Source organism: Ambystoma mexicanum, chromosome 2p (genome assembly GCF_040938575.1).
Source record: "Ambystoma mexicanum isolate Mex_15411 chromosome 2p, UKY_AmexF1_1, whole genome shotgun sequence".
NCBI classification, from domain to species: Eukaryota; Metazoa; Chordata; class Amphibia; order Caudata; family Ambystomatidae; genus Ambystoma; species Ambystoma mexicanum.
In genome coordinates this window covers 1163745799-1163771763 of record NC_090923.1, presented here as the reverse complement: position 1 = coordinate 1163771763, position 25965 = coordinate 1163745799, and the positions used below count along the sequence as shown (strand labels likewise).

The following is a 25965-nucleotide window of genomic DNA, read 5'->3' as shown; positions in this document are numbered from 1 at the left end:
TGACCAAAGGTAAGTAAGAGTGGGATGGGAGACAGAGGGATTTAATCCCAATATTGTTTTATGGGAGAACAAGAGGGGGACAGGCACAATTATGCTTAGTTACACCCCGCCCCCCCAACCCTGACTCTGATTTTCCCAGGGATCACAATGGGTCAACTGAGGGTCGCTGACAGCATTGTCTTCCGTCCTTTGTTCCAGTGAGAGGTGACCAGGGGTTGAAGGTTTGAGGATTGTTCTGCTTGGGTGCAACTGCAAGATGCAATCTGTGAATATGAAGAAATGCGGATTCGAACGATTTAAATCTCTTGAGGATAATTCACAGGATGAAGGAAGGAGAGTTCCAGCGACGATCAGTTTGTAGACGACAACAGATGTCCTTCCAGTCGCAGTCACAGAGCTGCTTCAGGTTCCCTTGAAGATGGGAAGCTGGAATTTCAGGAGGTGACTTGTGGCAGAAGCTGGGGACCAGTTCTGGAATTGAACGTGAAACGGCGATGGTTTTGGCAAGGTAGCCCACGAGGGAGCTGGACAGTCAACTGGACTGTCTAGGTAGACTTCCAAAGGCTACGAGGGGCTGGATCCTAGAGAAGGCTTTGAGAATAGTTGGTCCCACTAGTCCAAAGGTTGAAGCACTGACAAGAGTCTTCAGAGCTCAGGCAGAGGAGCAGGGCTTCACAGGGCCGGTCACTGGAGAGGTTGCTGGGCCACTACAGAAGTCGTCCACAGGCCATCAACAGGATGCTCTTCTTTGAATGAGTCTTGGCTGCATCGTAGATCTGAAGAATGGCTGCAGGAGTCCTCAAATCTGAAATGTGAGCTGGAAGAAAGTCCAAGCCCACCAATGTTAAGGATCTGCACCATTCAAACAGCCGTCCTTGTCCAATCAGGGACAACTACTGGTTTCACATCCGCCGCAGTAACAGACTTTCTGGCACCAGTGATGTGCAGCCACCTTCCGTAGTGCAGCCATTTTATGGCACTAGCCATGTTTAGTAGCCATACACAGTGAACGCGAATGTACACCAAAAAGAAATGCAAAAATTTAACTGCTACCACCAGCTTGTCTTGAGGCACATATAAAAGTAACCAAAAGTCCATGTGTAAAAAAAACCTTACTGTACCGTACTGAAACGACAAATATTCATGGGAAGCTATACCATCAATATTACTGAGGAGACGGAAGAGGAGTACTGGGAGCGGCTAATGACAGTCGAAAAGGTCGGTAAGACCTTAGATGCATTGAAATTTGTCGAAGCACTAAAACTGGACCAGGAGGTTGACGATCCTGAAGTGAGAGCTAAATTGACTAAACTGGACAGACCAAGAGAATTGGTTTTGGGAAAAGTCACTGCATCTACGTAACTTTGGACATGCACTCATCTAATATTGATGAACTGACATGAAGGAGTGTTAAAGGTTTAAATTTGATTAACCAATAAAAAAAATTTACAAAAGTATGCCCATTGAACTGTGCTGTGTGCAATATAAAAATACAAGAATTCAAAACTGAAACAAAACTTCCTAGTACTGATAGTCTGAAGGAAGTTTGTTTCCCCATAAGAAAATGGCAAAAAGGAATTGAAGCTTCAATCTTTTACTTACATTCAAAAAGACAGGTCAGGGTAAAAAACAAAGCAAAATGAAGGGGGTTCCATAGAAAACCTTGGAGGGAAAGTTGCAAAAAGAAAACCTTTCCTAACTCTCCAACGCTAATCTGCAGGAATACTCCTTTTATTCAGGATTTGGACTGGAGTCACCACCAGGTCCACCAAATAGAACGGTCCGCACCAGTTAAACTGGCTGGGATGTCCAATCACTAGCCAAACAATCTGCCCAGCAACACTCACTCTGTGGCTCGGATGATATGATGTGTTATTTATAACGTGCTTAATACCGCGAGCACGTTGCCCCTGAGCTATCCTCACCAGACATGGATGTGGACTGGGAGCAGACAGTCCTAGCCCTCACATCTGGCGTCACACTTGAACTGCTGCTTTGCCCTGGAAAGGGCTTTCCATACATGGCAATTCCATACCCGAGTGGGCAGGAAGGAGGCCAAAGTGCAAAATTTACAAATGACCGGAGCAAATCTCATCCTACAGCCATTTTGGAGTATATGGTACCCTGTCATCAGGCGGTAAAATACAGAAGAGCACAAGTAAAAATGTAAAAACATGGTAGAATAATATCCGCTGCCACCACCCCTTCCTCGGCACATTTTGATTATAACCACGAAGTTACAAAAGAAAATTGTGTGCATTTATCTTAGAGACCCCCAGCAACTTTGCTGTATTTTTAGGACATGGGTTTTATTTTTGACCTGGAGAGAGTGAGACCCTTTTTCCCACTCATGTATTTTAATGTGCTTTTTATACACTGTTTCTTTTGGTTGTGGAGTCTGACAAACTCCATAGGCATCATTTTTTACATGGTGTCACATGGCACCTTCAGTGCAGTGACACAGGGAAGTATTTCAGATTTCCCAAAGGTTTAAATACATTCTCTGGGATAAACTACTGTTTCCCAGAGCAGTAAAGTGAAGTTACCTAGAATCCCCTTTGTCTAGCTTCTCATGTAACATTTTTATGTTACCCTTTAATCGCTGAATGGCTGATGACAGTGGTTTACTTTTAACTACCGTAGCGTGCCTTTACTGCCGGCTGGGTTTGCCATTTCTTTGTGGAAGGGTCCTTCGTGAGATTTACTCTGCGCACCAAACCAGGTTTGGTCCCTTTGTTCGTTTTGCCTTTGGCAGGATTCACAAGTGAAGCCCGCCTCTCTCTCCAGGGTGTCTGGCAGGGGCAGGAAGTGAGGGAGGTGTCCGAAACTCCCTGTGCTTAGTCTCCTAGCAGACCCAAATGCACTCTGTTGTCATTGGCCAGCTGACTGTCTGGCAAGGACAGCCACCCTGCTGGGTGACTGACAGCTAGTTGGAATGAATGGGTGCAAGCTGCATAAAAGGCGAGGGTTTTGGCTTGGAAGGCAGAGTCGACCACTGGAGCGAAGGAATCGAAGAATTTGAAGAGAACGCCTGCTGCAACTCCTGGACCGTTGGTTAGCCCGGTGAAGCCCTGCTGCTGTGCTGAAACTCCAAATTCGTATCAACAGAGAAGCTCCTGCAAGGACGACTTCTCCCTTTGAGTTGGTGGGACCAATCAACTCCAAAGTAATCCACCTGGTCATCCTCTCTGAGCTGGTTGAATTTCCACAGAACTGGCCAAGGGCTCCAGGAAGATGCTCTGAACTCCCAGGAAGCAGGACTGACCGAGCCGGAAAACCCACCTCGACAGCCAGGAACCGCGGTGTTGCTATTTGCGGTAGATGCGAGGAACTGAAACACCGAACAGCCACTTGTTTGAAGATTGCTGGTTGCGATCGATGACCATCCCATTGCAGTGCAGGAGTCCCCAGAAGTCCTCCCTCTTGTCCCCACGACTGAGGCCCAGGAATAGTGAGATCTGCAGAGCTGCACAGGAACAGAAGTCATCTGCTGCACTTTTTCTTCAGTACAAAGGTACTGTAAAGTCTGAGCAAACTTACCTCTTGATGTAGAGTTGCTTGCATCGTCTACCCCTCACAAATCTAACGGATTGTGGCCCTACATTGATTCTTCTTTTTCTTCAAAGACTTCTAAAACATTTAGCAAAGACCTTTCTTACTTACCTGCAAGGAAGTGCTTCAGCGCATATAGACTTTTGCCCATTGACTTTGGCTTAGCCTGTTACACTGAATGACTCTTATTGGGGGGATCTGAAAGTAATGGCCTGCTTAAGAATATTTGTAATTTCTTGTGTGTTCTAATAACTTTTTCCTTTGCCTATTCCTAAGCGATTATAAATGCAACAATGTTATAATAATCTCCCCAGCACCCTAACTATTGAAGTCACCTGAGGGTGTAGGTTGTGTCTGTGGGACATCCCAAAAGGGTACTTACTGATTTATAAACTTAAGAGTGTGTATGTTTGGAGTGTATTTGTGTGTTGCTTTATATTGCCCCCCTTCTGAAGAAGGCTTACTCAAGCTGACTGATAAATAAATTAATTTGTTCAAGAAACCTTGTGTAAGAGTTTATCCAAATACTTATCACTGTGAATCTCCCCTACAGCTCATATTGACCCCTTTTGAGATGAGCCTGGCTGCTCAACACGCTACCAACCTGTGTAGTACAGACTTATACCAAAGGTTGGGTATCTATTGCCAGGGGGTCAGGGTTGTTGTAGTGCACCCAAAGGGTACTGCATACGATCGTGCCTAACGGGCTGATATGTTTCCCCATAAGTGATGCCATGTATAGTACCATATGCTCTAAAATGGCCGTGCCACAAGATTTCCTGTTCTCTGGCAGTTTTCTGCCTGCCCATCCTGCACACTCTGGTCAGAAATTGCAATATATAGAAAGCCCTTTCCCGAGCAAAGTGGTGGTCTCTGTGTGTTTGTGGCTGCTGGGTCTGTCTGTACCCATTCCACATCCAAATCACATTGTCTATTGCAGGGCAGATGTACTGGCCAGGGGCTGTCCATGATTGGACAGCCTCTGCCAGTTTAATTGTGCAGATTCTTACAATTGGTGTGCTTCGGGGCAACACCAGTCCAAATCCTGGCTAAATAGAGGCCTCCTGCAGCCATTCGACAGATTGGGGGTGCCATGACGCCTATGAAGTTGTTCAACCCGCTGACGACTTAAGAACGATCGTTGCAGCTGACCAGCATAGCCTCCAGTCAAGTCATAGTGAAGCTCTGCTCCTCTCACCAGATTACCAGAAGGCCCTCATCAAATTGCAAACCCTGGACTGACAGGAACAACCTGTCGCAACCTCGCTCAAGGATCTGTGCCTGCTGATCCTTCAGAAGATATCCCATATACGGTAAGCTATTTCCCTGTCAAAACCTTTGCTTTACTAGGAGAAGCAGTGGTAGGTTTGTGGCTAGAAGTGGGGGCTGGGACTGCCTGTTCCCTGTCCACATCTTGGTCAGAGTGCATTGTTGCTCAGCAGATGTGGCAGCCGGAGGTTGTCCATGATTGGACAACCCCTGCAGTTTGAATGGTGCAGAGCCTTGCCGTTGGTGGGCTCTGGGGCAACTTCATCTCAAATCAAAGTTAAAGGGACAACGTCTGCAACCCTTCTTCAGGTAGTCGTCACAACCAAGAGGCATTTAAAGAGGAGCATCCTGCTGAAGATCCGTGGATAGTCATTGCAGCCAACCAGCATTGCAAAGTCCCGGCGTAGCCTTGCTCCTTTGTTCTGATCCCCCTGAAGGCCTTCATTGGTGCTTCAACCTCTGGACCAGAACAGCAAGTCATGATCCCCTGTTCAAATATCCTGCCCTTGGAAGCTTCCAGAAATGTTCCGGGACCACTATGTGAACTGACTAGCTCCCTCTTGACCTTCTCCTTTGCTGAGTTTGGATCTCTGCTGAATCTCATCTTGAGACAAGAGACCTCCCATTGCAATTGCATCTTTCCAGCACAGAGAGGTGCCTGCAGGATTAGCTTCTTTGTCTCCATCATGAGGGTCGCCTTCCGCTGCCTGATCGCAGTGTGCATCGTTTCAGCCTGTCTTTGTGTACTGGGCATCCTCTGAGGACATAAGCATTGCAGTGGTGGTGTTCTTATCATGCCAGGTTGTCCAGCTGACCAGGCACAGGAGCGAGGTATCCGCGACTAGCCGGATTCAAAGCTGATGCCGAAAGTGATCTCTATACCAGCGACCTTTAGACCTCCTCCAACGGAACCAACACTTGAAATGGTCCGAGTGGATTTAGAAACCTCAATCTGAGTAAATGGGGTTTAAATACATGGTAGTAACTCCCAGCCCCTTTCCATCGGGTTTAATACATTCCCCAAGTTGGTGGGCTTGGGAGTGTCCGTAAAGAACTTGGTTTGCCATGTTCTTATTTCCTCTTAACACTTACACCTGCATGTTGGCTTTTCCAACACTTGTTCTGCTCTTTGCAAAGGTTCCTAACTGCCTATAAAATACTAACTTTGGAACCTGTGACTATTAAGGCACTAGGCCTCATCTTTTGTTGGGAATGTCTTTGGAGGCAGTGTATTTGTGTTTTACCTGTTTTCTGAGTGCTTACCTGCTTCTAACTAGATATGTTGCCCCTTTTTCTCACTGACTTTACTGCATAAAATGTCCTTGTGGACTTACTTGAGTCTGATCCGTCTAAAAGGTAAAGTTTTGGTGTTCTTTAGCAGGAGTACCCAAAGGTGAATGCACTTGTGAATACCTTGAATTTGACAGTATTGCTTACCTTACTCTTATGTCCCGTCCCCTTTCCTCCATACTGTATGGGTGTCTCTCGTGAGGGACGGCAGACGGAACCTTTTCCACCAGAAAAATCTTCTTCCCCTTTAAATTTAGAGGCGCGGGGGGACACGACCCAGGGAGCATGCGCTCACCTGACTCTGCCCACCGGCGCCACTCCTCAGTCCCCTTTTCCGCATCGACAGGAACAGACCAAATTCACCAGCGTTCCTGGTTTTGGCTTTGGCCATGTAATACCACGTGCTCGTCTCCAGATGTTCTATCTTTGTCTTTGTCTTTTCAATAGGTACTTGGTCCTCTGACACCACGCTCCTCCCCGGCGCATGTCAACTTCAGCAGGCTTCAGCAGGTGTCCAGCCTGCAAGGGGCTCTTCCCTACATCCGACCCCCTTTGCCTCTGCTGCCTTTGCCCCGACCACAGCTGGAAAGGTTGTTCCACGTGCGACACACCGACTCAACGTGCACTGAAGAACAGGCCAGCTAGGTGGAGGGAGCTCTTCCAGAGCCTCCGGACGACCTGAAGGACTTCGTCAAACATAGCTCGAGGTAAGGCCTCTGTTTACCATTGCACCCCGTAAAGGCGACTGTCTCAAAGAAACGCCTGACCGGGAGGAACCTTTCAGGTTCTAGCACCAGCACACGTACCGAGGCTAATCCAGCTACCGGCCTCACGGCCGAAGGGGTCTCCAGATCCTTCCAGTGTCAGTGCTGAGGGACCGCAAAGTTCTTTTACCGGGATTACTTCCGAGGGGCAACGCCCTAGTACTGGCATCATGACCGAAAGGGCGCTTTCATACCGGCAGCTCTGCCAAGGGCAATACGCTTTCCAGGTCACGGCCTGAGGTACGGGATAGGCTTTATGTACCAACACCAAGCGTCTTGGACGGGGCTGGTCCAGCGATCCAGGCACCACGACTTTGGCACGAGGCTCGACAAAATGGCCACCGTGCTAGACAAGATTGCTGCGGGTCCGATATCCCCTCTGGCAGAGCGGATGGAGGAACGAGTCACAAGGTGGGACTGATGTCAACCAGGTGCGTGACCTAAAGTTTATCCATCAGCGGCGCAGGGCAGGTTTCCCCTGCACCCCAGGTAGAGTGTGCCCCGGCCCAAGCAGCCGTTAACCACTCTGTCCATATCCACGGGCCACCTCTACAGCCTCCGAAGACAGGTGAAAAATCTTCGGAAGGTACCTAGGGCTGATGCGAATTCCCCGGATGGGGGCCATCCTCTGGGATGCCATCAGGGACATGCTCCCCCAGGTTACCCCACCGGCACCCATAGTCATTCCTCCTACGGCTCCGGTGTCACAGGCCCCAGCACAACCACTGCTGCCCTAGCCGATTCCGGCTTCCCTGCCTCTCACAGTACAGGCGGTTCCACACCAGCCTCCGCAGCAGCCACCGGCTCCGGTTTCCACACCACAGCCCAAGCCGCCCAGCACTCCTCCACCAGTTCCAGACCGTCCGAGCACTCTGGTGGACATTGACGAGGAGGAGGACCCCGACACGCCATCTTCAGCCAGGGCCTTCCATGAACGCCTTGCAGGTTTTGCAGAATATCTGGGCCTTCCTAAGCCTGAGATAGAGCAGCTCGAGGAGGGGGTCTTGGCAGAAGTCCTCACCCTAAGACCCCCCTACCAAAACGGGCATCCCGATGTAGAAATACATAGTTGCCGTGGCCAAGAAGGGGTGGCTCAAGCCACACTCGGCCCAACCTGCCAATCAGCGCCTAGACACCAAGTATAGGCAGGTGGAGAGGGGGATACACGCTTGCTTTCGGCGCATCCTCAACATCCCTCTTGCATGATCGCTTCAGCGTTGCCCTATTCTAAGCCTCAGTCGTCCTCGGCCACCTCGTCCTCGACGCTGCTAGGCAAGGAGGAGAATGTCTTGGAGGCGCATGGGGAAAAAACTGTACTCCAACACCTCCTTGCACCTGCATCAAGCCAACGCGGATGCCATGCTGGTAGCCGTTAAACACAGGCTCTGGTGGGAAATTGCGGACTTCCTCCCACAGCTTCAGGCACAGAGCCAAGCGCGCTGCAAGGCTGGCCTAGGAGAAGCCAAGCTGGTAGCTCAGGAAATGATGGGGGCCACTGTGGCCCTCATCGATACTTCTGGCCGGGGCCATATGCATTGCCACAGACATGAGGACGGCCTGGCTCCAAGCTACTAAGTGGATCCCGATGTCCAGGAGCGCATATTGGACCTTCCATTCGAGGATAGTGACCTCTTCCACTCCACTGGGGTGAGGAATTGGATAAAAAGAAAAGCTTGCAAACCGCAAGGTCTTTACCTATTCTTACAAAGGCCACGCCCAAGGCCTACACCCAGTCGCAGCAACGCTCTGAAAAGGGGCACGCGTTTGGCGAGTTCTGAGGCTGCCAAGAACGTAGGTCCAGGCAACCTGACCGTTCTCTGGGTCAGCACCGGAGGAAACAACAAAAGGGTGTGGGGCAAGGGGTCTTTCCAATCCCCCTCCTCTGCAACGGCCTCCGAGGGAAAGAAGGCAGGACATGCCGCCTCGGGTCCATGTGTCTCCGTTGGGGGGCAGCTTGCATTTCACGTGGAATTTTGGCACCAGAATTTTTAGGACCTCTGGATCCTCTCTGTAGTCTCCACGGGGTACCACCTACCGATACCTTCCTATCCTCCCTCCTCCTCTCCCACAGATTGGAACAACATCTCTGCTGGCAGAGATCTGGTCGCTCGTCGAGAGCCAGCCTTCGGAAGAAGTCCCACCTTCCCAGCAAGGATTGGGCTTCTATTCCAGGATTTCCGCCATACAGAAGAACAACCAGGCTGGCCTGAGAGTTGTGTTGGACCTTTTACACCCTCAATATCTCCCTCCCTCTGCAAAAATTCAAGATGGTTAAGCCAGCTCTTATTGCAGAAACACTGGACAGGGGAGGCTGAAGGTGCTCCCTGGATCTGAAGGACGCTTATCTACACGTCCCGATTTGGCAACCGCATTGTTCCTTACTGCGCTTCAGGATCATAGGCTGTCATTTCCAATGGAAGGTGCTACCCTTTGGCCTCAACTCGGCGCCAATGGTATTTACCAGGTTAATGAATGCAGTGGCAGATCTCCTCAGGGCCCTGGGCCACCGCGTCTACCCGTATTTGTACTGGCTCGCTCGGGCCACCTCTCCGGAATCGTTTCACCGTACCGCCTCTGCACTGATGAACACCACAACCTGGGGTTCACTATCAATCTCAAGAAGCCTCATCTGCAGCCCACGTTAGAGCCTGACCTTCTTGGGCCTCATCTGGGACACAAGCTCCGTGTGAGTCTTTCCCTCGGAGGACAAGATTGCGGCCATCAAGAGAGCCAAAGCTTGCTGCCTCTCCAGGCGAGTGACCTCAACCTGGGGGGTACCAACGCCTATTGGGTCTTATGGCAGCGGTCCTGTTGGTCATATCCCACACGAGGTTCAGGATTAGGGAATTACAGCTGCACTTCGCAGCCTCATGGGATCAGGAGAAGGGTCCCCAAGCGAAGCCAGTCAACATTCCTCCCTTCTCAACTCGGACCTCCAGCAGTGGTCTGCGGACTGCAACCTGCGGCAGGGCAAGCACTTCCAACAGCCGGCCTCTCGGGTCACAGTAACTACAGACTCTTCCCTAGATGGCTGGGGAGCCCCCTGGACAACCACAGCGTCCATGGAGTCTGGACTTGGCAGGAGTCCCACATCAATTGGCTAGAAATTGAAGGCTGTATGGCTGGCTCTCAAGGCCGTTCTCCCTCTTATCGAGGGCAAGACCGTTCTTCTCCAGACAGACAGCCCCATTAGGCAATGGTAAATATTGTCGACAGGTCAATGGGGACTGAGGAGTGGCACCGGTGGGCGGAGTCAGGGATCGTATGCTCCTAGGGCCACACCCTCGAAATTTAAAGGGGAAGAAGGTTTTTCTGGTGAAAAGGGTTCAGTCCCCCGTCCCTAGGAAGGGACGCCCATACATTATGGAGGAAAGGGGACTAAGAGTAGGTAGTCACTACAGTGAGTAACTTGTCATTTCTCTTCTTCAGCCAGTCTTCTCTGCGTCACACTCGCTTCTTGTGACGTCACCAACTTCTCTTCCTCTAATTTTTCATATTCCTTCGGATATCTCCTCCAAGAGATCGTCATCTCTTCTGGAATACATCTGATAAGGTTTTCTTAGTGAATACCTTTTCTCGAAGATTTGATGCGGAATAGTCACAACTGCTGGTGTCAAACATGGCACTATTTCAGGCCCCCAGCATATAGGTGGGAGGAGGGCAGGACCTTTTGCAAGGGCAGTTGGCTGCTCCTCTACACTGTTTAAATTTCATGAGGTCCTAAAGAAAAAAAAACTCTAAAATATTTTTTTTCCTTTTCCCCTCGCTTCCTCCTGTGTATTCCAGATAAAGTAGGGTTCTCAGTCTGAAACGGGTGTCGCAGGCTGTTCTCGTTGGCAGATCCTCTGGCTCTTTGCTAAGTGTTTTGGGTCCAGTCCACCTCTGAGACTCTGATGCACTTTCGTACAAGTCCCTGAATGTTCGACAGGCACGGTGGGAAGACCTCTTTTAGGTGTCTGTCAGATCACCTCAGGGGTTTCGTCCGATATAAGGGTGGGTAAAATAATGTTTTTCTTTGGCAGCCTGCCCTGGCAAAACCCTTCTGTGGTTTAACTGGGACGGGAGGGCTCCTTTGGGGCGTGTTGCAGTTAGCCGCTGCACTACCAGGGTTTGCCCCAAGATATCTGTGGCGACTTGCACCGGTGCTCGCACTGTGGACCTGTGCCGGTCCCATACTGGACTACAGTCCGACGAGGCTTGTGCCGGAATTTGCTCAAGGCCTTACTTTCTCTGCTTACTAGGTCCGTACCCGAGGGCCTGCATGGGCCTGTAGTAGTATTATGTCCCACTGCCCATTCTTCTGTGAGCCTTGCGGCCTATATGCGCATCTCAGCCGTCACTCAACCTCTGCATACGATAGCACACTGTTCTGTGTCTGGATCGAACTCAGGGCAGTGACCGGGAGAGTCATCACCGGCTTCCAGAGCATGCATGGTCGTGGGACTCACTACTTGGGCTTCCTCCTTTCTTCCCCCGGATGGAATGGTCACCCACTGTGAGGGAATATTTGGTTCTCCAGCATGGGGTCTGGCATGGATTCACATGCTCATGAATATCCCCCGTCGTCAGGCCGGGAATCCTCGGTATAGAAAAAATCAGTATCAGTTTCGTTTCTGATCTGTCTTTCTTAGTAACCAATCACTGGTCTCTGGGTCATACTGCCCCCAGCCAATGACTGTCCTCTCCCTAAGCCCCGCCTCTGGCAGCCATCCTCAGATTTTTACCGCACGTTCAAGTGTTGGGAGTCCTCGTGCTGTAGCTCTCGAGCTTTTGCTGCGTTTTCGCATTTTTTCAGGAGATTTTTCTAATTTTTTGGTTAAATGGAGCCTCAAGCTCCACCGTTTCTACATCCGATCAATGGGGAACCGTTTCAGAGTTTTCTACGCCCCTCAAGGGTGACGATTTCGTCGAGTTGCGCTTTTGGAGGATTCCAGATGTTCCGAGGCCTACCCCGGACATGGCCCAGGAGAAAGGAAGCTCGACGCCCCGGAAGCTGTTCAGGACCTGCCATGGATGCCAGCTTCAGAATGTTTTAAAGGAGGACAAGCATTCGTTATGCCTCTACTGTCTCCATGAGGACAAGACGCACACGGAGAAGGACTGTGCGTTTTGTGGGAACATGTCGCAGCGGACCATGAAGGATCGCCACATCCGACTCGCCAACTGGCTGGAAGGGAAGAGCCCGTCAGGCGAGAAGAAGAAAAAGAAGTCTGAGCGGTCTTCTAAGTCCTGTGAGGGCACCCTGGCGACGGGGGCCCAACAAAAGGCCAAGCACCGTGAGTCCGCGGGCACCGGGAGCGCCGAACGGTCGGGCTCCTTTGCTGCCAGGCAGGGCGCTTCCTCCCCGGCGCCATCAACCACGAGCCAATGCTCTGGCTCGGGTAAGAGGAAGTCCGAGAACCCAGCAAAGCTTCTGGAGAGGCCCCGGTCGATCTCGAAGATTCCGGCAGAGGGGGAGAGAGGCTCGGACCCTCCCCCAAGGTGAAGGCCCCAGGCGTACAGAAGGTGACGATGGCCTTAATTTACCCTGCTAAGACCTCGATTGAGGATGTGGCAGCGGCCCTGGCTCAGCCTGTGGAGGCTACGCCAGTGGAGGCGACCTCAGGACCCAGAGTCTCCCTGCCACCGCGGAGGGAGTCGTCTTTCAGGCCCATCGAGAAGACCCCCACGAAGTCCTCGTTGGAAAAGGTGGGGGAGGGGCAGGTGGCCATCGTGGATACGGACACGACCTCTGAAGAAGAGCTCATCGAAGTCATGGAAGAGGCCCAGCCCATCGGGAGGGATCCCGACGAGGGCGACGACGAGAGCGACGGTGTCGCCAACGAGGTTCCTCAAGAGCCCTCGCGCCCGTCGTTTCCGGCGCCGCAGGACACTTCGGCGGCCATTTTGTCAGCGATTCAGTCCTTGTGCTCGGAGATGACAAGGTTGCCCCTCCCCCCGACGGGGGAACCGGAGCCAGGACCTTCGGAAAGTCCACCGCATAAGAGGACGACGACGCATCCTACGCCACCTCTCCCACCTCTGCGACCTGCTCTGCCTTCCCCCCGGTCTACTACCCACGGGGATGATACAGGCACGAACACGGCTACGACAGGTACAGATGACGACGGAGGCGACGACCAGCAGGTTCCCCCAGCCGAGGAGCATGGGCGATGCTTTCTCGTTCCCCTGGGACAGCCTATTTCTTTATGCGTTCCCTCCGCTGCCGTTGCTGCTCCGGCTCATCAACCAGCTCAAGAGGTCCCGGTGCAGGATGATCCTCGTCGCACCGGCGTGGCCGAGACAGATCTGGTTCCCGGACCTTCTGGACTTGTCAACGTTCACACCAGTCAAGCTGCCGACGGACGCAGATCTTCTCTCCAGAGAAGGAGGCGCCATTCTTCTCCACAACCCGGAGTCGCTGAACTTGCAGGCCTGGCTCCTGCAGCACTAGAGTTTGGAGGGTACAACATCCCGGCCGACTGCAGAGAGGTTCTTGCAAAGGCCAGGGCGTCCTCAAGTCTCAAGTGCTATGGACATAAATGGAAGAGGTTCTCTGTCTGGTGCCGTGCACAGAAGATTAACCCTCTGCGGATTACGGCCCCTCAAGTATTGCCGTACCTACTGTCATTGGCCAAGGCTGGACTAGCTCACGCTTCCATCAAGATACATCTGGCCGCCATCTCACGATACACCAGAACTACGGGACGGGCGTCCTTGTGGTCTCATCGACTGGTGAAGGAATTTATGAAAGGATTGTTCCGATCATTCCCGCCGGTGAAGGCCCCGGCGTCGGAGCTCAACGTGGTGCTGACCAGGCTCATGGTGCCCCCATTTGAGCCTATGCATTCAGCACTGTTGAAGTTTCTGTCGTGGAAGACGGCTTTTCTCGTGGCCATCACCTCCGCACGACGAGTGGGAGAGATCCAGGCCCTATCTTGCAAGCCGCCATACTTGACGTTTCACGACACGAGGGTGGTGTTGAGGACGCACCCCTCCTTCATGCCCAAGGTGCCATCGGACTTCCACCTCAACGAACCCTTGGTGTTGCCAGTTTTCTTCCCGTCTCCTTCGTTGCCGGCTGAAAGGACTATGCACTCGCTGGACGTAGCTAGAGTGCTGAAGTTCTACGTGGACCGCACGAAGAGTTTTCGGAAGACATCACAGCTGTTTGTGAACTTTGGGACTGTGACTCAAGGGAAGGCTCGCTCGAATACTTCCATTTCCAGATGGCTCTCCGGCTGCATCATGCACTGTCACCGGTTGGCAAACCGACCGCTGCCCGGCTGTCCGAGAGCCCATTCGACCAGAGCGATTGCTGCTACATGGCGTTCCTGTCTGGTGTGTCCCTGCTGGACATTTGCAGGGCTGCGACGTGGAGGTCGACGCACACCTTCACAAGATTCTACTGCGTCGATCGGGACTCCAGGGAGGAGTCCAGGGTCGGCCAAGCAGTGCTGCGCAACCTGTTCGCTTAAGGTGAGCCTGGTGAGGAGGTAAGAGATGCTTAATGTTGAGTTATTGTATTGCTTAATGTTGAGCCTGTTGCCACCTTCCGTGGTTGTGCATGTGTGTACTTCTATGTATTCTCTTATTCATGAGCATGTAAATCCATGCCAGACCCCATGCTGGAGAAGGAACAAGTTACCTAACTGTAACTGTTGTTCTCCAGCATGGGTCTGGCATAGATTCACATGCGAACCCTCCGGCCTACCCCTCTGCGGCTCTTCACTTGGTCATACTGCCACTTTACGTGTTACCAAATCTGAGAATGGCTGCCGGAGGCGGGGCTTAGGGAGAGGGCAGTCATTGGCTGGGGGCAGTATGACCCAGAGACCAGTGATTGGTTACTACTAAGAAAGACAGATCAGAAACGAAACTTATACTGATTTTTTTCTATACCGAGGATTCCCGGCCTGACGACTGGGAATATTCATGAGCATGTGAATCCATGCCAGACCCATGCTGGAGAACAGTTACAGGAAAGTAACTTGTTCCTTGCTCCTCTTGCTTTGCCTCTGAATAATTGGGAACTGAGGTCCACTCCAGGACCATTAGGTTGTCATGACACCGCCAAAGAGGACAGATTCTTTGAGATGTTCCAGGACCTGATGCACTCGGGACCCATGAGACAATATTTTAAGTCCCTCATGAAAGAAGTGCTCCTTCACACACCTCTGTCGATGGCACCACAAGACCAACATACGCCACCTCAACAAGTGGCTTCCGAGGTAGCATTACAACCAACTGCCGGCAGGCTTTGGTTCACAGCCTTCAATACATTCCCTGCTCCTTTGCCAAAGGGCCCTTCTCTTACTCTGCCACTACTACCAACCGGTCCTCTGGGTGATAGCACTGTGGATGACCATGAGGGTGCTTCAGTGGAAACTGAAGAAGTAACTGTCAATCAAAGCTTTCCAAGACAGGGTACAAGGGCTGTTGAAATGCTTCGGAATTCCAGTCTCAGATAGACCCCGTTGATACCATGCAGTTCTTTCTTCAGCCCGGTCACGGAAGGCAGCAGAAAAGTCAGGCATACACCTGCAACCGGAAGTGGTGGCGGAAGGTATTAAAATCTAGCAGAAACCAGACACTGTTCGTCAAGTGGCAAAAATAGTAAACCTGAGGTACTGGTCCCTGCCTGGGGAAAAACTGTGCGATGAGCCATCCTCCTGCTCATTACAAAATAGTAGCTACAGCAGCTCTTTTTGGCAAAGGCACCTCATCCTCCCAAAATCAGCTCCTAAGTGACAACCAAATACTGGATACAGGAGGCTAAAAAAGAAGTGTACCAGAATTTGGCTTTGAGTTTTAGGCAAGCCAACACAGAAGCTGTCATGACTGATGCCAACCTTAAGTTCCGGGGAAAAACTAGGTGATGAACTTCCTCCTGATTTTCAAAGCAGGTTTCGACTGTGGCTTAGCCAAAGTTGTCCAAATAGCCAAAGATCTCATGGAAGCCTCTTCTCACTTCGACACTACACAAGGGGAATGCCTATGGGGGTGGCATTTGAAAGGCAATCACTCCTGAAGTCCAGAAGTCCAGGGTCACTTCCTGGATGTGCTGTTTGACGGTGTGCATCGGTTTAGTCCTGATACAGATGAGGAACTAAACCATGCACAGACGGAAGACTTTGGCTTTTCTTGAGAAAACCTCCTTTTAAACCAGGTCACTCTGTACTGCAAAGACAACCTTTTGATTTAGTGGATTCCATGATCAGCAGAGCAGATGCCACAGATCTCCCAATGCTCTGCTTTAGAAGCAGTCATGGCCTCTCAGGGCTTTTCTCAGCCCTCTCCAGCCCCAGAACCCACATAGTCTAAGTGATGTGATGGTGCAGATTCATAGCCACCGGTCAGAAGAACGGTGTGTGTTTATCTTAGAAATCGGATGGATATAACCAGTGACAGCTCGGCCCTCTCGGTGGTACACAGGAGCGATCGCCTCCCTCTCCCATCCTATCCCTCTCTCCCCCTTGCAAAAAGGATCAAGCGTTCTTCCAAAAGAATTCCACAAGTTATTTCTCATCGAGGAAACAGAGTCCCTTCTTCAGAGAAGGAGCTGGGGTTTTACTCTGTTCTTTACAGTTACAAAAAAGAACACTGTTGGCGTGCTGATGTTAGTGGACCTCACACCCTTAAATCTATTCTTGCCCCAAGAAAAAGTTGAAGGTAAATTCGCACTCATCTGAGCATCCATTCTGCTGTGTAACTAGTTATTAGCTGTGGACCTGCAAGACCCATATTTGCACAATCCTATTTGTCTTCCTCACCACCGGTCTCTCCAATTCACCATGTGTGAGGACCAATATCAATACAAGGTCTTGCACTTCGGCCCCACTTCGGGCCCCCATCTTCACCAAACTTATGGCAGTAGAGGCAGCTTTCCTGTGCCTAAAAGGAATCCACCTATGTACCTATTTAAATGACTGGTTAATCAGAGCAGAGTCTCCGATGCATGCCTCCGACCACCTTGCGTTCCTACTCGACCGGATGTACTCTGTGGGTCCATCAGTCAATGTAAAATAATTCAACCTCGTTCCAACTCGGACTAGAATTTGTAGGTTTTCTGTGGGATTCATTATTGGGCAAAGTCTTTCTGATGGAAACACGAGTGAGGTACGTCCTTGAGACCGTGTCCCCCTTCCTCACTCTCAAACCACTGACTGGTGGGTCCTGTGTCGTTTGAGCTTAAAGGCAGCCTGTGTTCTGCCAGTACCCATGGCCAGGTAATGAATGTGACGTACACAACTGCACCTGGCTGCCAGTTGGGATTAAGTCTCCATCCCTCGAACCATGGATGTCCTCATCCCAGTCTAGTTCCTCGAAGATCTTCTGTGGTGGGCAGACCAACAGAACCTGCAGGTTTGCAGACCCTTTCAGGAACCTCATCTGTCGCAACAGACGCCTGCCTCGCCGTTTGTGGAGCGACCTTGTGGAACCCCCATGTCCATGATGCGTGGAGGAGGATTCTCTGGAACACATACACTTCCTGGAATTGAAAGCCATCCTTATAGCGCTACAGGCTTTCTTTCTGATGGTGAGACACTCCAATGTTCTCATCTTGGCAGATAATGTATTAACATATTTGATGTGAAGAAGCAGGGTCGGCACCAGATTGGGAAAAATTGTGCGCTGTCGCGGTCCATCTACCGGAATGGGAACTAAGGTACAATATAGTCCCTCTGCTGGCTCATCTAGCAGGAATAAGCAACGTTCAAGTGCTTGCGCTGAGCAGGAGGTTTTTAACAAACCACAAAAGGGAACTGGACAATCTAATTCTTCTGGAGATTTTTACCTTCACAGGATCTCCTTGTGCTGACCTGTTTGCAACAGAACTGTACTGTAATTGTCGTTCTGCAATTGTCATCACTTCAAGAAAGGAGAAAGGATTGTTGGGGAATGCCCTGTCAATCTTATGGAACAACCCATTTGCTTACGCGTTTGCTCCACTTCTGATTCCAAAAACCCTGCTGAATTTCAGGGACTTGTAAGTATTGCAACATTCATTCCTTCTTAGCAAGTTTGATTCGTTCAAGTTTCAATATACACAGTGTCTTTGACAGCCCTTGCCGCCTATCTCCTGAACAAAGACACAGTGGTGTTCTTTTCCAATCCAAAAAGTAAACTCTGCTTCTGCAGACTTTCCCATCTGTTCCCACTGACACAGCGAATGATCCTGAATTGCGATCTGAGCGTCTTGTTAACAGCTCTGGCACATAAGCCTTTTGAGCCTATGGCAATGATACTTCTGCCTAGTTTTATGGAAAACACGTTTTCTTGTGGCAATTATGTCAGCTCGCCTTATCAGTTACAAGTCAAAGAACCCTCTGTTAGGAAAGATTTCCTCCATTGTTGCTATGAACCCCTGTCTTGAAATGGGGAAAATCTTCCTCGGGACCAGCCCTTGAGAGCAAAAATTACCCAATTCAGCCCAAAATACCGGTTCTATTGTGCCGAGCAGTGAACTCATGCTAGTGACAAATGACACCTTCAAAAAGTTTTAGCATTTATTCTAAACAGTGAATTTCAGCAACATCTTGGGATTCAAGTTAGAGAAGATTACAAAACACAAAACTTAGAGAAATGCAAAATATAGAGAAACATAGAACTTAAAGAAAGATAGAGAAACACAGTCTTACGCCCCTTCAATCAGCACTGGGAGACCCTGGCCCTCATAAGCTAGCTGTAACAAGCCCCGCTCAGAGGACAGCGCTGCAGGGTGCCGACAGAGCAGCACGTTCCGGACACTCGATTTTGCTCGAACCAAGTCCACAGATCGATCTCCCACCTGAGTCATGTGGGCATGCATTTTTATAATCTCGTGCTGTCAGTCCATGACGCACAGTTCCAGAACTTTCCCTGTGCAAAATATAGGTTTGCTCATGGAAAAAACCCAACTCTATGAATTTCCACTATGCTCCTTTCTGTGCCCCTCCCTGCTTGGAGCCCATCTGTGCGAAAGCTCAGTAATGTCTTATCAGTGCCTTCCCAGAGAAAGAAGATTAGTTTACGAAACCATGCAGGGCTACAGTTAGAAAGGCAGAATATTCTAAGAGAAGTCGAGATGAATTAACCCTATGTGAGCAAGCTCTAAAAGGCATGCACTCATAGCTTAGTGTTCATAGCGCTTAAGATTGGCTATCTAAGCGCTATATGGGTGCCATAATGTTCCAAACACTCCAATAATGTCTATTAGCTACAGAACTGGGGCCTTTGCCCTGCCTGTCTATCTACAATGCATAATGTGACCTACCACTCCTACTAGGGCTGCATATTCCTTGTAGCTCACTACTGCGTAACGGAGGTGCTACAACAGACTACTGTCAGCATTTTTGGCACATACTTTGAATAAACTATTGGCTTTCAGCGGCTAATGCTGTCATCTAAAGCCCTGATTGGCAAATTTGCAATTTTGTGTATCACTACAACCCCCTTTCGTTTTGCTCCGTTTTTAAACCTGTTTTGACTTTATGAAGGGAAGTCAAGCCTTCAACTTCACTTACCTTGCTTTTTGCTCATTGTTATGAGGAAACTTAACAGTCCTTCGGATTATCAGTGCAGGGAAACGGTTTCCTTTTTGAATTCTTGTACTTTTTAACATTGCCCACAGCACCTTACAGTGCAGTGTAAAGCGTTACTTTTGTATCCCCGCCCTAGATTTTTGCAATTGGGATTTTTGGTTATTTTTATGTGCCTAAAGTCAAGCTGGTGGTGGCAGATATATTATTATTTTTAGTGTGCACATTCGCCTTTACCGCATATGGCTACTAAACGTGGCTAGTGCCACAAGATTGTTGCTTGCTTATTTGGCCTTCTTCCTCCCTTGCCAAGTCAGGAAATTCTTTATAAGGTCATGTACTTGCCCAGCGAAGCTGCTGCTTTCGTGGACTTGTGATGCCTTTGAGTGTGTGTAACCCAGAAAGGGGGTGGTACTGTCTAGTACCATTCTACTTCTGTGGTGCCAGAAAGTCTGGGTGTGGGGCAAATGTGAAACCAGTGTTTGTCATTGATTGGACAACTACTAGCTGTTTGAATGGTGCAGATACTTACCATTGGTGGACTTGCTTCCAGTTCGAATTTTGGGTAAGCGCACCTCTGCAGCCATTTCTTCAGATCATCGTTGGAGACAAGAATCCCTCGAAGGACAGTCTGTTAAAGATCCAAAGTCTCCTGAAGTGGCCCTGCATCCCTTCTTGTGTCTGGCCCGGTGAAGCCCTGTTTGTCTACCTGATCTTCGAAGACCGTGAGCGGTGCTTCAGTCCTTGGGTATCGGGTAATAATATTCCCACCAATAATATCGCCATATATATGGTTGTGGGGTAAGGCTATAGGTGATATTATTAGTGGGGCTAATTTATGGGCTTATTAGGACCGCAGTTGCCGGGGGGGGGGGGGGTCACCCGTTCCATTAAAGGGGTGTCCCCGGCAGGGTTCATGGCTTAATATTGCAGCAAAAATATGGGGATATTTTTAAATTATTTTTTTAAAAATGTTGTGGGGATATTAACACTTGGAACCCAGTCCTTGGACTAGTGGGACCAGCTAGTCTCAACGCCTTCTCGAGGATTATGCCCTTCGGAGCCTTTGGAAGTGTCCCTGGACTGGCCAGTGGACTGATTGGCTCTCTTGTGGGCTACCTGGCTAGAATATTCATTGTTCTGCGTTCAAGCCCAGACTTCAGCTTGTGCCACAAGTCGCCTTTTCCCAGAATTATATCCTCCTAGGAACAAGGGATCCTGTCCTGGAGCAGCGTCTGTGACCGCAACTAGGACGATGCCTGTCGTCGCCTGTGTGCAGAGGCTGTTGCTAGAACTCTTTTCTCCAACTTGTGAAAAGTCCTGAGGAGAACTGCATCAGTGGGTATGCAGTCTTTATGACGAATAGGGGAAAAAACGACAGTGTTTTCGATATTTTCATTATTTTATTTACATGCACTATCCAACATTTTCCCCAAATATTCTAGGACTGGAGTTAGTATATAAAATTACACAAGTCATTAAATATGTTGGCATGGGTGTTTGGTGCATTCAAGTAAAATAATGAAAATATCGAAAACACTGTTATTTTTTTATTTGTTATAAACACATGGAACCGCATCAGTGTTTCTTGCATTTCTTCATCAACCAAGGTTTCGTCTTGCAACTACACCCAACCAGAATAATACTAAAACCCGCAACTCCTGGGCACCTCTCACTGGAACCAACGGTGGGAAAAAGAGCTCCCAGCAACTTCCAGGCGATTCACAACGACAGCTGGGAAAATTGTAGACAGGTGGGTAAGTAAACGCAGTGTATCTGTACCCCATGTCCTCCAGAAGATAACATTGGGAATAAGTCCCTTTGTCTCCTAAATTGAATTTCACTCAACTTTTGGTCGTCAAACCTAGGTATATCCTAACTTTTACTTACCTTCAATAAAATTGTTGAAGAACTTTGTGAACTATCACCAACAAAAGTAAATGACAACTTGCCTGCAGAGGCACCATTCTGGTCAGAAATCAATGCGTCTCCTGTGACCTTTGGGCACAAGGCCCCGTTCTTCTTAGGGTATGGACTGCTTAAGTTGGGTTCCTTGTGATCTGGTTCCATAATTTTTTTCACCAAACTATTTACCCGCTTTTATGAATAGGTAATTTGATGTTTATTTGAACCTATGGTGAATATGTAAATTTGTATCATATTTGTAACTGTTGGATAAGTTTTCCAGTGTGTTCAGAAGGCCTATAATGCATAACTATATTTTATATATACTTTTAAAATTGAATTGTGTGCTATACTCTGTTGACTCATTGAGGGCCCCTGACCCCACTCACACTCACCTGAGAATTAGCCTTAACTCCTCATCCATGTACCTTGATTGGGTTTTGGCTAACTTAGGGTGACCTCCTGAATCCGTCAACCATGCCGGATTCTAGTAATCCATCTCAACACCCACCATTCGTTCTTGCCTCAGTCTCGGATTTTCACATATAACAGGAAATCTCTCTCCCGGTTTTCTTTCAAGATCCCCAGATAGAAGCTGATTGTATACTCTACTATCTTAATGTTTGACAGGCCTTAAGGTTTTATCTCAAGATGACTGATCCTCTTATCTAGGACAGACCGTTTGTCACTTTCGGTGGTGGACAAACGGAAAAGCGAGCAGCAAAAGCCACTGTAGCCAGGTGGATTGTCTCATGCATTTTTCATGCATAGGAAGTACAAGGTGCAAAATCCCACCTATCTTTATGGAGAGCAAAGAGAATGTCCATAGACTCCCAGGAGCATATGCCATGGGTGGGCCACATGCAAACATGGGCCTCCCATTCAGCTTTTTGTAAACTGTGCTCACTGGATTCCAATTCCAGGGCTGATATCTTTGCAACAGTGTAAAGTTCATCTTTCCTGAGTTAGAGCAGTGTTTTATACTCTGCCGAATGAATGGCGGAAAGGGAACGGGACATGGGAGTAAGGACAAGTTACTCACCTTAGTGTCTGCTGTACATGTCCAAAGTCCCCTTTCCTCCATATTCCTATCACCTATCCCCCTAATAAGCAGCTAGCCGTCTCTGCGGTTAAGGGACTGAGGGTAAGAAGCGTGAGAGGTGGAGAGTAGTGTGTTGCTACGTTACATGCATGTGGCCCTCCCCCGCTTATCAAATTCTTAAAGGGGAAGCGCGCTAGGGCTTGCCATGGCTCCGGCCTAGTCAATGCTCAGTTGGAACTCCCAAAAGTATGGAGGAAAAGGGACTTTGAACTAGGAGTACAGTAGTCACTACAGTAAGTTACTTCTTGCCTTAAAGGCCTTGTGTTCTTAGTCAACTTTACTCTATGCAACCCACCCACCGTACCCCTAAGAAGAGATTACTTTCTGTTAGTTAAATTCTGTCTGGATGTTTTCAAAGGACTAGTGGGGGAAGCCTGAGTCGGTGCAAGATTGGAATGGAGCCATGCGTGGGTGTGACCTTGCTTGCACCCTATCTGGGCTTCTTTCTTTGTTAGTTTCTGCTCAGATCTTCAGTCTTCTACCCAGGGGACCTTCACACCACCATTATGGAGGAAAGGTGACAGTGTATTAGAGGTCCAAGAGTCACTATGGTGAGTAACATGTACTCTTCGGCATATTTCTCTCTGAATTTCCAAAGTCCCCTGGTTTTGTCCAAGGTAATAGGACGCCTTCCAAACCCCATGCTTTTATGGAAGACTGCAGTCTTTCCAATGATTGCATTATCCAGAAAAGCATGCATTTGACGCATATTTTCCCACTTTTTCCAGAACCCTTCTTAAGCAACTAAAATGGCTGCACACACCATAGGTGTTTAAAATGGTAGTCAGAAACAGGGCAAATGTTCAGTTTCAAAACAGATATGTTCTTTTGGGCAATCCGGTAAACATCCTCCCTGGTCTAACTACTTCATAGCACAATAGATTGTGCCTTCTAGTGTAATTACTGTTCACCAAGAGACCGCTGACCGGGAGTATCAGAGGCCATGCAGAAAGAGTTATGGTGGCAAATAATGGTCTCCTCACCAACGTTGCGCTATGAGGAATCTGAGTCACAATCACGGTTGCCTGGGCTAAGATGTAAATTGGCCATCTTAAAGAAATTGTTTGAGTCTTAGCATGAAGGACAATCACTAAAATATTGTGGTCAGGCGTGTGAGCCTACTGGAGATTTAACACTGTAGAACACGTACCTGCAACTCCTATTCTACAGTGTTCTAATCTTTTTATAGATTAGCATGCAACTCACCCTCCTCAATGAGGCATGTTTTGACAAGAGTAAGCTGTGCTTTAGAATCTGAAAATGTCCTTGGCATGCAAAGCTTGGGGCCTAAAATCAGGTGGAAGGGGATACATCTTGTAAAAAACCCAATGCTGAAATTGCTATATCACAATGTACTGAGAGCCTACTCAAACCTTTTAACTCGAGAAAAGATACCAAGGCTAGTGACCTGCATTGAACGGTAAATCAGATTTTCTATGCCACCTCAAGTCAATGGACATTAATGAGCCTGTCCCCTCTGAAAGATGTTCATTCCCTAGTTAAACTAGCTGATGGAAAATGATGGAATCACTGATTTTGCTGTTCTGGCTTAATGTTATTTCTCCTCTCCCCCATCCCTCTTCTGTTTAGTTTTAACCAACTAGATCTTCCGGCCTACGAGAGTTATGAGAAACTTCGTCACATGTTGCTTATGGCTATACAGGAGTGCTCTGAAGGTTTCGGCCTTGCTTAATTTGGTGACTTGCTATTGTTCATTCTACTGTCGGACTTTGCTGGAGAAAACAAAAGTCCAAACCAAGAAGCCTGTGTGTCCTGTCGATGCGTCACTGCTAAGAGAGAAAAAAGGAGGATACTTTCACTCGGGCCTGCTTCAAACTACTTGCTTGTAACATGAATATAGACCTCGGACTTCTCGTCGCTGCAAGACTCAACCTTTGGATACGGGAGATGGGAGGGGGAGGGGAGAAAAAAAATTATATATAAATATATATATATATATATATTTTTGTTCTGTTTGCATTACTTAATTTTTGCTTGGAATGTGTTGCTGTGCACATTTAATGATTAACAGATTTTTTTGGGGGGGGCGAATGGGGCGTTACCATTTTGTCCTGTCGACAAGATGAGGGAAAGTGAACAAATAAAAGCGCTGTTGCTGAGCGGTCACTTCTCACAATGACATTTGGGTTTTTTTTCCATGCTAATGCAAATACTGATCATTTTTTTCTGTAAATAAAAAAACTCTGAGAAATGGAGAAGCCACAAACACTTCCCTCGCGCCTTTTCCTGCAGGCAGCTTTTTTTCTAGGCAGGCATTTAGCAGGTGATGTGGCGCAAGTAGATCCTCGGCAGCGAGGACACACACAACTTTATCACAGGAATCATGCAAAGTCTGCCTTGGACTGAAATGCCAGATCTTGGTTGGATGCTGATGAACATTTGTGGTGAAGAAAGTTGACGGAGACTTCATAAGAGCAAAGGGAGGAGGAAGCAGCCCAGTTGTATAAAGAGTAATGTGTACAGTGGAAGCCTGTTAACAAAAGTTTTGCTTTCACTCCTCCCACAAGATACAGTATATTTATTTAGTGCAATTTTCTTTTCTATTTTTAATTTACAAAAGGTTTGGATTAATAAGTACTGTTTCAATGTTTGAATTTCAAATGGGGAGACAAAAAAATGAATTAAAAAATTTAATAAATGATAATGATTTTTTTTTTGTAGTTTTGCCTTTGTTACATTCCTTTCTGGGAAAGTGCTGGGTCTTTTGTAGGCCACATAAACTGAGAGCCAGCTTCTGTTTGGCTTTGTTCAAACATATGATGTGAGCCAGAGGGCCTGCCTACACTCGCACATCAATTTTAGTAATTTTAGGGAGGACGTGAAATGAGAAATTCAATAAAGGTTTAGTTTGAAAGATGAGGTTGAAGCATTTTTTAACTTCATTTCCTTGTACATCTAGTACACCATTCAGTTGTTAGATACATAAACAACAAATACTCTTTCTCTATCACCCATTCCAAGTGTTGCATTTGACCTGATGGGGAAACTGTTTGACCCTCTGTTAGGACAGGAGTGTATGTAGAACGCCATGCACTGTTGCAGGTTTAGCAATAGATAATGTCCTTAGTGTCATTTTAATGGTGCGTACCATGTGGAATTGGTGAAGCCATTAAGATGGCCACCAACGAAGTACATCAAATCTTCAAGCTTTTGAGATTTTTAATTTTAAGTTCCCTTTTGAACGAGATTCTTCAGGCCAAAAAAGGTGGTTTTTACAGTTACTCTAAAATCAATGGTGTCTCTGTAATGGCAATATTTATTATACAGGTATGCAATTACATCACTACTGTTATATACTAAATTGTTCATTTTTTGTCAGATTGCTTTTGATTTTCTGTTTCAGGTATACCCATTTGACTAAAATTATGGAAGATGTGATGCAGATAGTCCATTGTCCAAACCAAAGTGGTTTAGTAGTACAGACTTGAATTTTTGTCTGTCAGTACAACCAAAAGGAGGCTTTACTTGAAAATCTACTGAAAAACAACTTGATGCTATAAATATTCCAAATGGGTGCAACGAATGTGGTTATAAACCCTTGTAGAACACTTTGAAAATGCAA

The 25965-nt window shown here is 48.2% G+C and overlaps 1 protein-coding gene across 5 annotated transcripts in view; it reads left to right on the top strand.

Annotated features, from left to right (window-relative positions):
* HUWE1 (HECT, UBA and WWE domain containing E3 ubiquitin protein ligase 1) overlaps positions 1-25063 on the top strand; it is a 2445223-nt gene extending 2420160 nt beyond the window's left edge. For all 5 annotated transcript variants that reach the window (XM_069645305.1, XM_069645304.1, XM_069645303.1 and 2 more), the window contains exon 83: positions 23973-25063. In XM_069645305.1, coding sequence (XP_069501406.1) covers positions 23973-24075 — 103 coding nt within the window. In that variant the 3' untranslated portion in view covers positions 24076-25063. The remainder of the gene's footprint in view (positions 1-23972) is intronic.
* Positions 25064-25965: the final 902 nt, after the last annotated feature.